A 14,913-nucleotide genomic window follows, 5' to 3' on the forward strand; every position below is an offset into this window, starting at 1 on the left:
GCACACAGCCCACATTTGGGCAAATGTGCTGTATTTTAGTTTCTGCTTTCCTGATGGTCTGAGCAACACATTCATTCTATGTGCCTCATGCATTTTTCATGTGCCCTTGTTTCTGTGATAAGAAGGAAAGAAGGCAGGAGGAAAAGGGAAATAAAGGAGGCAAAGGAGGAGGAGAATAAAAAGTTACTGAAGTGTAGCAGCAAAGGGGAGAGGACATAAGGTGAAAAGAGAAATCACAGAGGACGAGTAAGAGACGAGAACAACGAAGGAGAAATCAGAGAATGAAAAAGGCGTGAACAACAGGGGAGAGAAGAGCAAAAATCAGAGAAGAAGAAAAGGATGTGGTGAGGTCCCAAGGCCAGCTACAGGGTCAGCTGTCAGAATGATAAATGGGAACTAATCCACGCTTCTTCTTCCACTCCTCCTCTTCTTCTGCTCTTGACCTCCACTGACCATCCCTCTCTTTTCCAGTCTTTAGTCCTCTCCCTTGATGTCTTTCTATCCATCTTGCTGTCTATCTGTGCATGGACAGTTTGTATGTATGCGTCTGCAGCCTCTCTTGCTTCATCTTGAATAACTGTCTTTAACCACTGTAAGTCACTTTGCAGCTTAATCCATCCAATACATCCTATTTTGTGCCATGAACTGAGCCAATTTGGATCACATTTAAGTGACCCTAGCTTTGAACACAAGCCTGGAAGGTGTCTGTCTCTTGGCTCACGGCCCTCCTTAAATTGCCACATCTTATGCACCTGGCAGCCAACAAAATCTTATTACAGCTAAGGGGTCAAAATAAATCAAGGATGTACAGATATTGACAAAGACAATCTACGCACACACAACAAAGATACAAATTATATCAGGGTGCAATAAAACAAGGTTGAGACAAAGACACTTAAAGGGTCTGTAGGAAAGAACGTAATAAAGGGGTGACATTTTAAGAGGCTCTATAAAAAATCTATATGGTGAGGAGGCGATTAAATGACAATAGAAACGGGAGATGGGTTTGGCAGGTGAGATGCTACTGTACATGATTGGCTCTGTATGAATGCGCACACACACTGATAAAAGCCCAAATTCAAACACACACGTTTCTTTTGATGGTGGGATGAAATTAAACAGTGTAAGACAACACTGTTGTGTTAAAGTACGTTATGAATGGCCTACACTTGAGCGTGTACACACACATTTGGCAGTGATCCTTTCCACCAACATGCACGACTAAAAATTTTTAATCTATGATTAAAATGCATGTCCCTGTGTTTAGCCCTTGCTAGAATATGTGTGTGTAGGCACAAGTACGTTACGTTCTTTGTGCAAACAAAACTCTCTGCATATATGCGTGTGAATTGGTGTGTGTGTGTGTTTGTGAGCGTGAATCTATTACTTATGCCGGGGACGTATAGAGGTATTGGTGTAGCGCAGTGGGGGGAGAATTGCTCCTTTACTCAGAGCAATCAACCAGCTGTCCTCTGTACAAACAAACAGGGTACAGCAATCAATACGGATATCAAACACGTCCCACTGCGGGGTGTGTATGTGTTTAAATTTGTGTGTACAAGTCAGAAACAAAGAGGAGGAGAGAACAAGGATGTTAAGTGTATGGGTGTGTAACACAAAAAAGGTCGCCTGGAATCTAAAACTGATTAACATTGGAAAACTCAGTGTGCCGCAGTTCAGGTGAAGAGGTCATGTTAATTCAACCACCTGCTTGTGGACCTACGTGGCCATAGATGTGTGTGTTTAGTCAAATAAATGTACATAGTTTACAATCTCTCCCTTCGCTTTTTTAAAATGAGTTGAAATCAGCACTAGCACACAGCAACAAATGGCTCTGGCATTAAATGCATGCAGTGCTATGTGTCTTAAAATATAATATAAACGATATGGAAATGTGCTTTGAATTGGCAATGCAAGATACACAACCCTAGGCATGCATACTGAGCGTGTATAGGGTAACACTATACCCTATACAAAATTAAGATAAAGCGTTCTTACATCTCCACGATGCCCTCAGGGAGGTTGGCTGGTATTTCAGTTAGGCCTTTACGACGACAGTCCACTATGTTGTTGTTGCAGCTGCAGCTGGGTGGACACACGGCCACCTGAGGAACACAAGTCCTTGTCTCAGTCTGTTCTGGACCTGTAGCACAATACACGAATACAATAACATATCAGATTGTGGAAATATTGAACAGATCCTGGCTTAGTAGAGAAATGGTCCACTGAGAAATCACTGTCCTCACCGTAACTGTAGTTACTTTTCCACATTCACAAGTATCAGCAAAGTGTGTTTTACATTTTATCTCAGGAAACAGATGAAAGGGCAGGAGCAGGGTGAATACCAATATGGCAGAAAATAATGAGCAACGGAGAAGAGACCAAATCCATTATTGACTTAGGGTTTGAGATCAGGGATTGACAAAAGTACAAGTAAAAGGAGACTGGTGTTTAGCATGTACACTGCAGGGAGAAAAGACGAGGCTAAAGGCTAATAAAGTAAGAGCTGTTTGGCAGTCTATTAGCACAGAGAGCTGAATCAGAGGCCTATAAACAGTGCCTATACTATCTGCTGCTGATAACATTACTGCTCTTACACTGGCCTTTTAGCTGATTACATGCTCTACACCATAATTCTTTCAGTGTTATAGCTGACCGGAGACGATAATGATACTGCTTGTAATAATAGGCTTCCGGTTTATTACACTGTCTGTACTGTACACCTCAACATCCAAGAGTCAACTGTTGGCAGCAGTAAAATCGGAAATAGACTTCTACTTGACTCCACCCTCAAAATGTCGTCTTATTTATGCCAGGGGTGCTGAATAGTTCCATAAAAAGCATTATTTACATTTTTGATTGTATTCTTTTTAGTGTTTTATGTTATTTTTTTTAAGCCCCCCACAAAAAGTAAAGTGAAACTAAAAAGTAAAGTTTAGCACCTCCGAGTCTAAGGCTGTGTTTTACAACAGTAAATTAATCCCTTTAGGTTGGAAGTAAGATGCTGCTGTAATGAAGGTAGTGAAAGTATGAGATTATGAATGAAAGGACCAGAAATGAGTTTCCTCTGCAGGATGGCTAAGCTCAGCCTTAGAGATTGGGTGCAGAGGTGAACATCTGGATGGAGCTCATACTAGAACCACTGCTCTTTTGCATCAAACTGAGGCAGTTGTGGTGAAGCTAATTTGAAGGTTGTAATATTTAAATAGAATGGTACGAGCTCCATGTGTGTATGTACTGTATGCACACATCAACTCACCATTGCAGACAAAATCCTTCTTCTGCACATCTGGGACATTGAGACCCCTCATGTGGGCGGGGGCCATGCACTGGGTGAAGGGAGCCAAACTGCGTCTGGCTCTAAGCCAATCAGAAAGCCAGGACAGGTGACAGTCACAGTGGAGGTTGTTGGAGTGCAAACGCCTGTATGATTAAATAGAGATATAAGTACAAAACAGGAACCAAAACTAGAAAAATCAACTCGTGTCTGCCACTTTCTAGAGCTGTTCAAAAAGTCTATGAAGTTAAATTGGGCACATCAGCCCAGCAAGCGCAAATGTATTTGAGTCTGCATTCAAATGGGTTCTATTTTTCACACAGCTCACATCCTTGGCCAGAATCATGAGGCTGTTGCTTTGGCGACACACACACACACACACACAAACAGGCACTCACACACAAACACACAGAGTAATATCCTGGGCTCTCATTTCCCCAAGGTCTGTGACAATATGACTCCCTTTAGAGTGAGGACACATGCAACTAAATCACACCTATTCAGAAAGACAGAACGCGAGACAGAAAAAAGGGAAGGAGACAGGGCTGTGGAAAAAAGAAAAGAAAGTAATAAAATTTGAAAAAGACAAAGAAAAGAGCAGAACAAAAGGTTTTTTTTGTGTTGTTGTCTATGGTGATTGATTAAAGTTAGTTACATGTAAGAATGTCGACACAATCGTAATTAAACCTTTTTGTCACTGATATAGGTAATTACATTTATTCATTAGGGTAAAGTTTTATGTATCCATGTTTTCACTGTGTCTGTGAATGTTGAAACCTAAATGTTGGTATCAAGGATTCTGCTATTTTGGGATGTTACAGCTGGATTTTTAAAAGTTAAATGCATTTTGCAACATATTACCAAATGTGTTACTTTGTATGTTTTGTTCACATTGAAATTACATCTAAACATTTTTTTTTTTTACACTAATAGCATTTACAGATTTTACTTGTAGCATTAATTTCAAGGTTCAGTATAGAACCGATCAGCTGATGCTCCACAGAGATGAGACTCTCAACAGGCAACACAGACTGGATGTGGCACCTTGAGAGAGCGAACGCGAGAGAGAGAGACAGAGAGATGAGGAGGAGGAGGGTGGATGAACAGCAGAATGTCTTGTCAGCGTATTATATGCCAGCCGGGATATCTAGCCTTTCAGAAGACAGGCCTCCCTTTGTAATAAAGAAGAGGACAAATCCTGTTATGGCACAGAGATAGGCTCATTGATGCTAGCAGCGGGGGCATTGGGTTTTAATACTGCACTCCTATTATAAATCCAGTTTATAGTCAAACCCCTGCCTGGAGATAGCCACGTCCCGGCCCACCCCCGGCTCAGCCTTAATTACTGACAAGTAGGATTAAAGCCCAGGGGAGAATGGGAACAGGCAAGGGGGTGTAGAGAAAGTAATGTGTGTGTGTGTGTGTGTGTGTAAGTCAGTGATAGTGTTTGTCGTGCTTATTGGTCGTGGGTGACTAAGGACACTGTGCATGATGTTTGTGTAAACGTGTGTATGTGTGTGTTTGCTATGTGTGTCTGCCTCTGCGTGTTTAATTTTAGTGAGGCACATGGGCACATATTTTCTACAGTGAATTAGACAAACACACAAACACACACAGAAGCAGTGGGAGTTCTAATCTTTTCATTGGCTCAAGTTTCTGAATAAAAGGCACCATGAGGTGATATCATTACTGCTAATACACTAAATGTACAATACACTGCACAAAAAGAGAGACAGAAGGAGATAGAAAGAGTGATTGATACATACAGTAGAGAGAAAGTTATAAAACAGTAAAAATGGATCTATATATTCTGTGTGTAAAAGCCATATAAAGAAATCACAGGTTGAGGTGGTGGTAAGTGTCTAGACACAGAAACCCAGTAATCAAATCAGGGGCATCCCTAAACATCTGATTGAATGAGTTGTTTTTATAAAAGCTGTAAGTTCAATACAGCAAAAATGAACACACATAAAATTTAAAAGCAGACGCAAGCGAGAAGGAGGTGGAAGATGAGGCAGGGCACTAGGAGAGATGGTGGGGAAGAGGATAGACTGAGATCCTGGATGGACTGTGAGAAAGTGAGCCCCTGGGCAAAGAGCACTCCACTGTTCTTGGCAGTGGTGTTTGTAATAATTTTTTGGGGGTAACTTTGTGGCTGTTTTATGATTGGACATTTTGGATCTTTTGTCTTGGAGAGGTTATGTCTGTTTTAGTCATTTAAATAGCACATGGTTGGTGTTTATGTATTTCTTGTACATCAGTTTGTGGTCATTTTGTGTCCTTTAAATGAGCAATTAGAAACTAGAAATATTATATTAATATAACAGTAGCAGGTCCCATTCAAAGATCCACCTATCACTAAGATAGGAACATGACAGTGAACAAAGACAAGAGTGGAAAGAAAAAGTCCAAATAGAAGCTAAGATTATAGAACAAGACCGAACAAAGGAAGGCTGATGAATAAAATGTATGAGGCAAAGAGAAAGCAACCAAATTAGCCAGATGGTACCAGGAAGAAAAGCACCAAAGGAAGAATCAGACAATATCAGAGCTTATAAATAATTTAGTATAGACGAGGTAGAAGACAAAAAGGTGGGAAAAATTGGGAAAGAAGTAGAAAATAGGGAAGACCCATGACCAGAAACAATAAGGAGGACAGAAAAAAGGAAAAGGAAGAATGAGGAAATCAGAGGAGACCGTCACAGTGTTGTCAGAAAACAGAAGCAGACGAAGGCTTCTGATTAAAGATATTGGATATTGGTAACCCTGCACTCAATCTGCTGGCAACTGCGTAGCTGTGCTGCTGCCTAAAATCCAATTTTAAAAAGGCTGATTTCGAGCTGCATTGCTACTGGAATTGCAGCAGTATGCAGGAAAAACAGAAACTCTGATGTGAGATTGTCTGTTTTGATGGACACTGTCAGTCAAAAGTCAGGAAAAAAAATGTGGCTAAACGATGGACCTCTGTGTATCGTCTGTACCTCCGTTAAGCCGCTTTTATTTTGTTGTGTTTTGTGTTTAGAAATCCCCATTTCTGAATGTTAAGTAGGGTTGCGTGACCACACAAGTGCCTCATAAAAATGGTGATTTGAGGAGGAAATCCCATTCTATGCATGCTGGCTTGGCAGAATCGGCCCTCAGCGCGGCCAGCAGGAATGCAACCAACGGTCTGCTTCTCAGCCAGTCCCATGGGATTATGGGGAGTCTCCGTTAAGATGTCGTGCCATCGTCTTGGCAACTCCAAAATCTCCTTCACACTCAAGTGCAGAATAACAAAATGACTAATATACACACAAATCAAAGCAATCACTTGGCATGACATTCATGTTGGATCACAATGTGTGTGTGTGTGTGTGTGTGTGTTTTGTAGTGCTCACATCAATACCATTAGTATAGGATGTGTGTCGTAATGAACCAAAGCAGATAAGAGTCTTAACAAGCTTTTCTTGGGTTATTTATCAGATTGTGTGTGTGTGTGTGTGTGTGTGTGTGGTACATGCTCTTACTTGTCACTGTATCTATCTGTGTGTTTTCATGTGTGTGTGTTTGTGCGTGTTGTGCGCGAAATGGCCACATGATTATTCACAGTCATGAAACAATACTAGAGTTGGTCTCCTCTTATGGCATTAGATGATCACACACAGACTTTGCTGTCAAGATGTGTGTGTTTGAGGCATATGTGTATGAAAGTGAACATTACTTGGTTTACGGTTGTGGAGTGTGTAACTACACCATGTCCTCAGTGTGCGTGAAGGAAGGCACTTTCTCTTGCCGAGCATTTGCAGTATACGTAAGCAGTTTTCTGCGAATGTGTGTGACTGTTTGTTATACTCACAGTGTCCGCAGTTTGGGCATGTGGTTGAAGCTGGACAGGGGGATGAGGGTGATGTTGTTGTTGTTGAGGGTGCTGGACAGAGAAACAGAGTCGTGGGGGAACCGGAGGAGAGATGGGGAAAAACAGATTGTTAGAAAAATCAGAACCTGGTGCCACTTATTGCTCTGGTGGTTTAAACTATGACGTAAGTAACATTACTGTAACTTTGGTCCAAGACTCACGTTCAACACTTCGCTACCTTTTCCCTGACTTCTCACACAGTCGAAAAGGGGAAAAACACTCAACAGTTTTTATCTACAGCCCTACTTAAAGAAGATGTTTACAAAAACCTTGTGTGTCTATAGATCCTAGACAAGCCAGACCAGAAAAGCCCTGAACTGAAACCTTTCTATAATGATTGCTATTTTCTTGTGAAATATAATTGTTTTACCCTGTCAGGTTTATAATATGAACCCTTTTTCTAAAGCAATCAGAGAGGAAAACACTCAATTTCACTGTTATAAGGGACACAAGGCACTGTGTCCCTTATACAACTACTAGACAACTACTGTTTACCAGTAGATTGGATGTACTAAAGAGGATTCGCACAACAAGTTATATCCACAGAAAACTATATGTATTCTGATGTAAGAAACAGAAGTTACTGCAATAGATAGCTCCTTTTACATTCTCCTGTTGTCCCATCTTAATGTCAAAGTACTGTTTATGGAGGTTCTGAGGGTTTTATACGATGTAGAATCTCAACATTATAGACACAAGAGATCCAAACACTGCTGGGAACATTTCAAACATTATTACAACTACATGCCACAAACACACATGCACACGCGCACACATATGCACAAGAAAAACGGCACCAATCAATCATCTGTGGATTCCACGTACAAAAAAAAAAGACAGAAATGAGAGCAGAGATTTAAAAACATGCATAAGAGACAGTTTTCCATCAAAGCAATTCACCAAGATGTATCAAAGCACAAGAGGTTGTTCGTGACTTAGTGCATGCAAAGCTTACAAAGCGGCCAAAACGCAACACTGGAAAAAGACACACAACTCGCAATGCATGTTCACAATATATGAAAGCATCAAGTTATGTTTCCTGAAGCAGTGGATACAAAGGCTACGACCACTGTGCTGTTTTACACATCAGAAATTTCTTACAGTGTTAACAACGACAAAAAGCACTTAGAAATAATGCAAATGATCTACTCATTTCCACAAGACGTGCCAGTAATTAAATAAAAACAACAAATGGATCAACTTATAATCCTATAATGACAATGAACGTTTCAATCACCATATCAATCTGGGGTGAAATTTCATAATATACAGCAAAAATAATGAGCCCTCATTATAACTTGTGAGACGGTTTTCATGGCTTGGAGGCAGTTTTTTTACAAGAAAAAGTCAACATTGAAAACATGAGTAAATGAGAGATCCATGTTGAATTAGAAATCCAGGGATTTACTAAAATTTATAATACGGTGTCATTTTTCTGGCGGCCTGTGGAAGCCAACGTCAACACGAGTCGATGCGACTCTTTGCTTCGCTTTTTACCCAAGTTTCATGGATCATTAATTTCACTGGGCAGAAAAAAGGGATAGTTTACTTTACATATCACCTGAAACCTTGTGTATTCAAAGAGTCATTGTTTCAGGAAGAATGAAGTCTGAGCGGTCATTTTTTAAAATGGGAAACCCAATCATTTTTCAAGTCTGACAACGTGTTCTAAATGCTTTCAGACAAGGACAAGGTCAGTTTTCTCTCTGAAAAATGGCTCCAATTCAGGATGAAAGGAATTTTACAGCATCTGCAATATGTTTGTGCCTAAACACACAGTGTGACCACAGACAGATTTCGCTGACACAAATCAAGGATGGTTTGTTTTACGTACCATCGTCACAACTAGGCTCATTACCAGAGGTTTGCTGTGTTTTCACTAACACCCACTCAGACTTAAAATAGACTGTTTTTGCTCCACTCTGTTTATGTTACTACTTTTCTTTCTCTTTAATTTTCTCTCCTTCCGATTCACTTTCTACGTTCTTGTCCCTGCCAGTATAGCCTCAGTGGCCTTGGTAGATGGATAAGGTTTCACACTCCCTCTCACATACACACACATAGGTATGGTCAGCCCTGTCAGGGGTGATTCCTCCCAGTATATATAATTTAATTGTGGAATAACAATAATTTCCCTCTGCAATTTCCCTGTCAGTTATTCTCCCACTGAGTCTGTTTAACCCCCGTCCACATCCCTCTCCCTTAATAAAGCAGTGACTGGACTATATTAAGCCAAGATAAACACTAAAAACAACATTTAGCAACATTTGTGGTAGTTTTCCCCCCAGCTTATTTTACACACTTCTGGCCATGGCTATCCTCTTAAAAATCATAGATACTCTTAAATTTGATGTGATTGTAATAAAATATGTGCATATTGCTGCAGGAACATCGCCATTGAAATAAAAGTGAAATCACCTTATCAACGGAGGGCTCTGAAAAACTACTCTGAAAAGTCATAGTCTGTTTTCATTTTGTGCAATTACTAACTCTGACACTTTAATTGCTGTTGGCTGAGCATTAGCTTGAGCTAAAACATTCAGATGGGATGGAATTTTTTAATTTTGGGAGCATTATAAAACCGACAGAAGAGGTTAAACAAGCACTTGGCGGTGATATGAGTGAAGAAACGGCCAGAACATTGTACACCTGTGAATTTCTGCATTTGATTCACTCATTGGCTTTTCAGTGCAATGTATCCGATTGGTGCAGATAGGGACTTTCCACTGGTTCTGCACTCCACCTTATGTCTGTCTGAAGTTTATAATCCTGCAGCCTTGACAGATCCCAACACACTATACTGTGCTGCCACCACAAAATCACATAGAACAAACCAGAACATTGGCTATGTAGTCATGTGTTCCCATTTTCAAATGTTTTCACAACTGATGTTATATGCTTAGGAAAGGACTTTTTGCACTGCGCATTAGCACCGTGTGTTGCAGCTGTTTTCAAAATGACTTTGGTTTGCAGGCCTTTATGTTCCGTTGTCAGGACTGACTCTTAACTTACATGATTTATAGGTTAAATAAAAAGTTTTACAAACACTCATATTTTCTTGTTGCTATCTGTTTGCTATTTCTATTTTCATAATAACTTGAAATTACCATGATCCCAACGCTGCATTCAAGTGTTATCATGCCAATGAATGGCAAGTTATTACTCATCATCAGCCCGTATTTATGAAATGGTACTCACCTCCTACCGTCTGGCATAGCTACAGTATTATGAGCAACATATGTAGGAAATTGGTGACATCTACTACCAGAGATGCATTTGGCGTGTTAATTTACAATCAACAGTGTTTTTGTACGTAGGAGGTTGGTGTGAATGAGCAAGTGACAAAACAGAGGAGACGAGAGAAACCAGTTCATGCTCCGTTACAATCTAAACTGTTTTGTGTCCAAATCTAACCATAAATGTTCTTTTTTTTTTGTGCCAAACTAAACACACTGATGCACATGTCACATGATAACAACACACTGAGTCTATCAGCATGTAAAGCAGGGACCTGCCGGACCATAGCTATGGTGCTGGTAAAGTGAATGACATATGAAGCCACTGGATTCCAGTGTCTTTAATATTGTATAACAGAAGATCATGAGTTTGCATCTATAAAAAGGGATTCAGTGAAACACTGTAAGTAGTTACTAATTTATCCATTAAATACACACCTTTTTTTGTGGGAAATAAATAATGCATACAGAATTTATTGCAGATTTGAGCCATATGTAGTTTTCATTTTACTGGAGGCTTGTTACCCTGCAGATTCATTATTAAAGGAAAGCCAGTTTAAAAGAAAAAATAGTTTGGTTTCACAGTAAAGAGAGCTCAAGAACCAACACTGTTTGTGACACACAATGTTTCTATTCCAAAATGCCTATTCAGCTCTGTTGTTTTTTTTTTTTTTGCTTTAATTTGAGCTTGGCTGCAGTGACCGCTGCAGTGGTATTGCAGGATAAATCCATGAACCCTGAATGTGCGTGTGTGTCCACATTCACACATGTGTGTGTCCTACTATCAAGTGCATATTCTCGAGTCAGCAAGTACAGCAGCACATGCTTGTGTGCATCGTTGCGCGTGTATTCGCGACGCAGTGCCTATTCTCTTGCAGCAAAAGGGCCTCTGCAGTCAGTGATGGAAGAGGCTCTTTAGAGGCAACCCACCGAGGAGATGCTGTTTGTGTGTGTGTGTGTGTGTGTGTGTGTGTGTGTGTGTGTGAGAGAGAGAAAGAGAGAGAGGTGGGGGGAGGGAGGGAAAGAGAGTGATGTTATCATATGTGGCTTTACTGCAGCCTACACACTGAGGTCAAAGCCTTCTTGTCAATCTTTCCTCCCTCCTTCAGAAACACATGGACACACACACACACAATTAACTGGCTGTTTATAGAGGTTCGAACATCGTCTGCTCTGCTTTTAAGATGCTGGGCATAAACACAGACACTAAAAATAACTTCAACAACAACAAAAAATACTCCAAAGCAACTTCTGTCTGTCTGCCGTATATACATACAAGCAAAAATGAGGCAGTACAATTTTTAGAATCAAGCCAACTACAGTACGTTTTAATACAAGTCTAGTAATGAATTTATCAATGCAAAACTCTGCCACCCTGCAAGACTTTACATTTTTGTTTTTAACTAAAACTTCAGGGACTGTTCTTGCGGAGAGATTCAAATATATGAATCTCCAAAAAGGGAACATGACTTCACAAAGTCTGAGCTGCCATATGTTCCTCTAAGTGTGCATTCGTGTAATAAAACACATTTTCTATTAGTCTCTGTTATGCTCAGTCAGCCTTAACAGACACAGATCAATACACGAACAGAATGTCTGAATTACTGCAGCCATTAAAACACTACACAACAGTGTGTAACTTTATGACTGTGATTACAACCAATATTGACTTCACGTTCAATACGATTATTCTCTCTCGTAATCACTAACATTAGTTATGGTGTGCGAAAAGGAACAGAAAGAAGAGCACTGACGACGGAATAACCAAACAACGTAAAACGAATCATAAAATGAAACCGTATCGAACGGTCAATTTTAGTGTTTTTATTGCACATTAAATTTTTGAAAATGCACTGCAACAGGTTTGTGCAACAGTGCATCAGACTTCCCCTGCTACCAATTTGCCTTTTCACTATAAATGGAAAAGTCTTCACTTTAGAAATGACTGCTTGGTTGTAAATTCTTTTAAATAATTAAAATACTGCTAACCTCATTTACAAACTGTTGAGATTTTGCAGACACTGACAGGAGTAGGATCAGTTTTGTGCAGAGGTTAAACATTTGTTACTTGTGTAAAAACATCATAAATTATTTCAATTTTCTGCACTGCTCCTAAAACATTTTGTAAGCTTTTTTTCTCTATCATCATCATCTCATTTTAGACAGAACTCTGGGGTAAAAATCCCCAGGTGAACTTGGAGCTACTCTGAAATCTTAAATCAATACTCCATTCTAGGAATGAAACCAAAAAGTGAAAGCACAACAAAACAATTTAATGACCCTACGTACGACTGCACCATTGCTACTCTTGATCACACAGACTCTAATAATTGCGGACATTAAACAGTAATCTTTGATGTGACACACTGTTTGTAATAGATTAATATCGTAAGTGTTACAATGACAGTTTGTGTAGAACATTTGTCAGGACAGCCAGTTGTATTTGTTTGTGCCACTTTCCTGGTGTGAGCAGACCTTTTTATTCTCAGCATTCATGGAGTAATGCAGAAGTTTTTTTTTTACCTTGTAGTAGTAAATATTTCAATGCAGGGCATCTTTCACACATCCAACACTTGCAGTTAATCTTTTGTATTCAACAGATGACAAGTAAACCACCACTTTGTCTATAACATCTATAATAAACAATAAAAGAAATATTGTGCTGTTCTTAATGTTATCTAGCTAAACCCTGCCTGTTTTCTAAAATTAAAATTTCAAGTTTACAATAATAAAATCCTAGTGCCGTGAAAAAATACTGACTGAAAATAATAAATGCAAACATTTCATCAGAGAGGACGTCTGATTGATATTCAAAGCATGCGTTGAGATAAATTGTGAAGCGAGTCTAAAAAAAAAAAACAAGAAAAAGAAAATGGCAGAAATGTGTGTAAACTCATTTAAATTCATCCATCCACTGGGGGAATTTTTGAGATTTGTAATCTGGTTTACATAAGCACCAATATGAATAATTTACTACTACGATGTGCATATTACGTGCAGTAAAATAATTTTGCTCACAAGTACAATCTCTAACATTAAGTCTTAAAGCTCAAAAAGAGGATATCTCTTTTGAAAGCATCTAATCTATTCTGCTCTCCTTTTACTCAATTATTGTCTTTTCACCTAAAGTGGTCTCAGGAGTAAGAGTTGGACCATCATCTGTGAATGTGCTGGCAGCAAAGACAGACTCTTCATTCTCTGACTTATTCTTAAATTCCTGATGAGATTTGTTGTTAGTCTTGGCAGTGTTTCCACTTTTCATTCCACTGCATAATGCTATTAAAGTAGGACAAGTAACAGCTACAGTAGCTTAGCTTAGCAAAGTGGAGTTAAAAGTGTAAAGTTACTTCTGATTCACCCCAGCACAGTGGGGGCTTTCCTGGAGTCACAATTAACAGTCGCTATGAACTGCACGAGGCACTTCCTCAACCACAGTAGTAGTTGTGCACATAAAGTGCATCACTTCTTGTGCAGTGATCTTATGAGGTTAACTAAGCAGTATTGAAAAAAGCAACTGGAGATTATTTCAGAAACTGGCAATAGTTTGAATTGTTATATATTAGTTGCCTATACATTAAGTTTAAAAAATATATAAAGATCATTTTGAGCTAGCTCATGGATAGATTGCCCTGTGGAAATTTTTACTTTAAAGGGGCCACATTATGCACAATTATCATCTGGGGCTCTACTGCAATACCTATTGGATCGTTTACAATTCCATAATTAGCTTTTTTTTTCCCTAAAAAAATTGCCTTGCAGTAGCTCGTCTTTGGTTCTGTGTGAACCACTTTGTTTTAGCTCTTGTCTCATTATCTTTTGATTGTTCAGCTTGTGGAAACCTGCTGAACAGCGGATGAATGAAATTTGGGAGCAGGTGGGCACGATGTGTACGTTGTGGGCATGTGGACCCAAAATGGGGGTCAGTTTTATAGGCTGATTCATAGATTCATACAAAGGACTGTCAGGAATATTTTTGGAGGGTCCAGACAAACTCTCTGGAAGCTGCTGGAAAATCAACACAGCAGACAAAGGCACATGATTTGTTTTTGTGTGATTTTATCGACATAAGTTCGGCTCATGTTTTGAAAGCTCTATTGTTTATTGTAGACACCCATCATTAGAATTGAAATATGAAGAAGCAGAATATGGCCTTTTTAAAACAATGTTTTTTGTACCATAATGTGCAGTGTATACTGCAGCAGTGGTTGTTGCTTTGACATGAGTTCCAACAGAAATTTAATTCTCTGAGAGCTTTCCCACACAGACACTGAAAAGGGGCCAACTATCGAAAGGCCTAAAAGACTCTGAGTATGTGAAGAGTGTGAAGAGCCCTCAGCATCTTCCCCAAGGCCTCATTACAGCTTGAAGAGAGGAGGCAAATAGGAATGCAAGGACACTTCACTCCTTCAGTCACTCACTTGTTTAACCTCTTCACACCTACCATTCACTTCACTTTTTCCCCATGCAGAGTGAGAGAGCCGCCCCCCCGTCCCACCCCAAAAATC

General features: G+C 39.6%; 1 protein-coding gene across 4 annotated transcripts in view; it reads right to left on the bottom strand.

Moving 5' to 3' along the window:
• The window catches only part of slit3 (slit homolog 3 (Drosophila)), a 222,756-nt gene that overhangs the window by 54,207 nt on the left and 153,636 nt on the right, over positions 1-14,913 (bottom strand). For all 4 annotated transcript variants that reach the window (XM_067518823.1, XM_067518822.1, XM_067518824.1 and 1 more), the window contains 3 exons: positions 7,113-7,184; positions 3,260-3,423; positions 1,999-2,143 (listed from right to left, as the gene is read on the bottom strand). In XM_067518823.1, the coding sequence (XP_067374924.1) occupies positions 1,999-2,143; positions 3,260-3,423; positions 7,113-7,184 (381 nt within the window). The remainder of the gene's footprint in view (positions 1-1,998; positions 2,144-3,259; positions 3,424-7,112; positions 7,185-14,913) is intronic.

Source organism: Channa argus, chromosome 10 (assembly GCF_033026475.1).
Source record: "Channa argus isolate prfri chromosome 10, Channa argus male v1.0, whole genome shotgun sequence".
Lineage (NCBI taxonomy): Eukaryota > Metazoa > Chordata > Actinopteri > Anabantiformes > Channidae > Channa > Channa argus.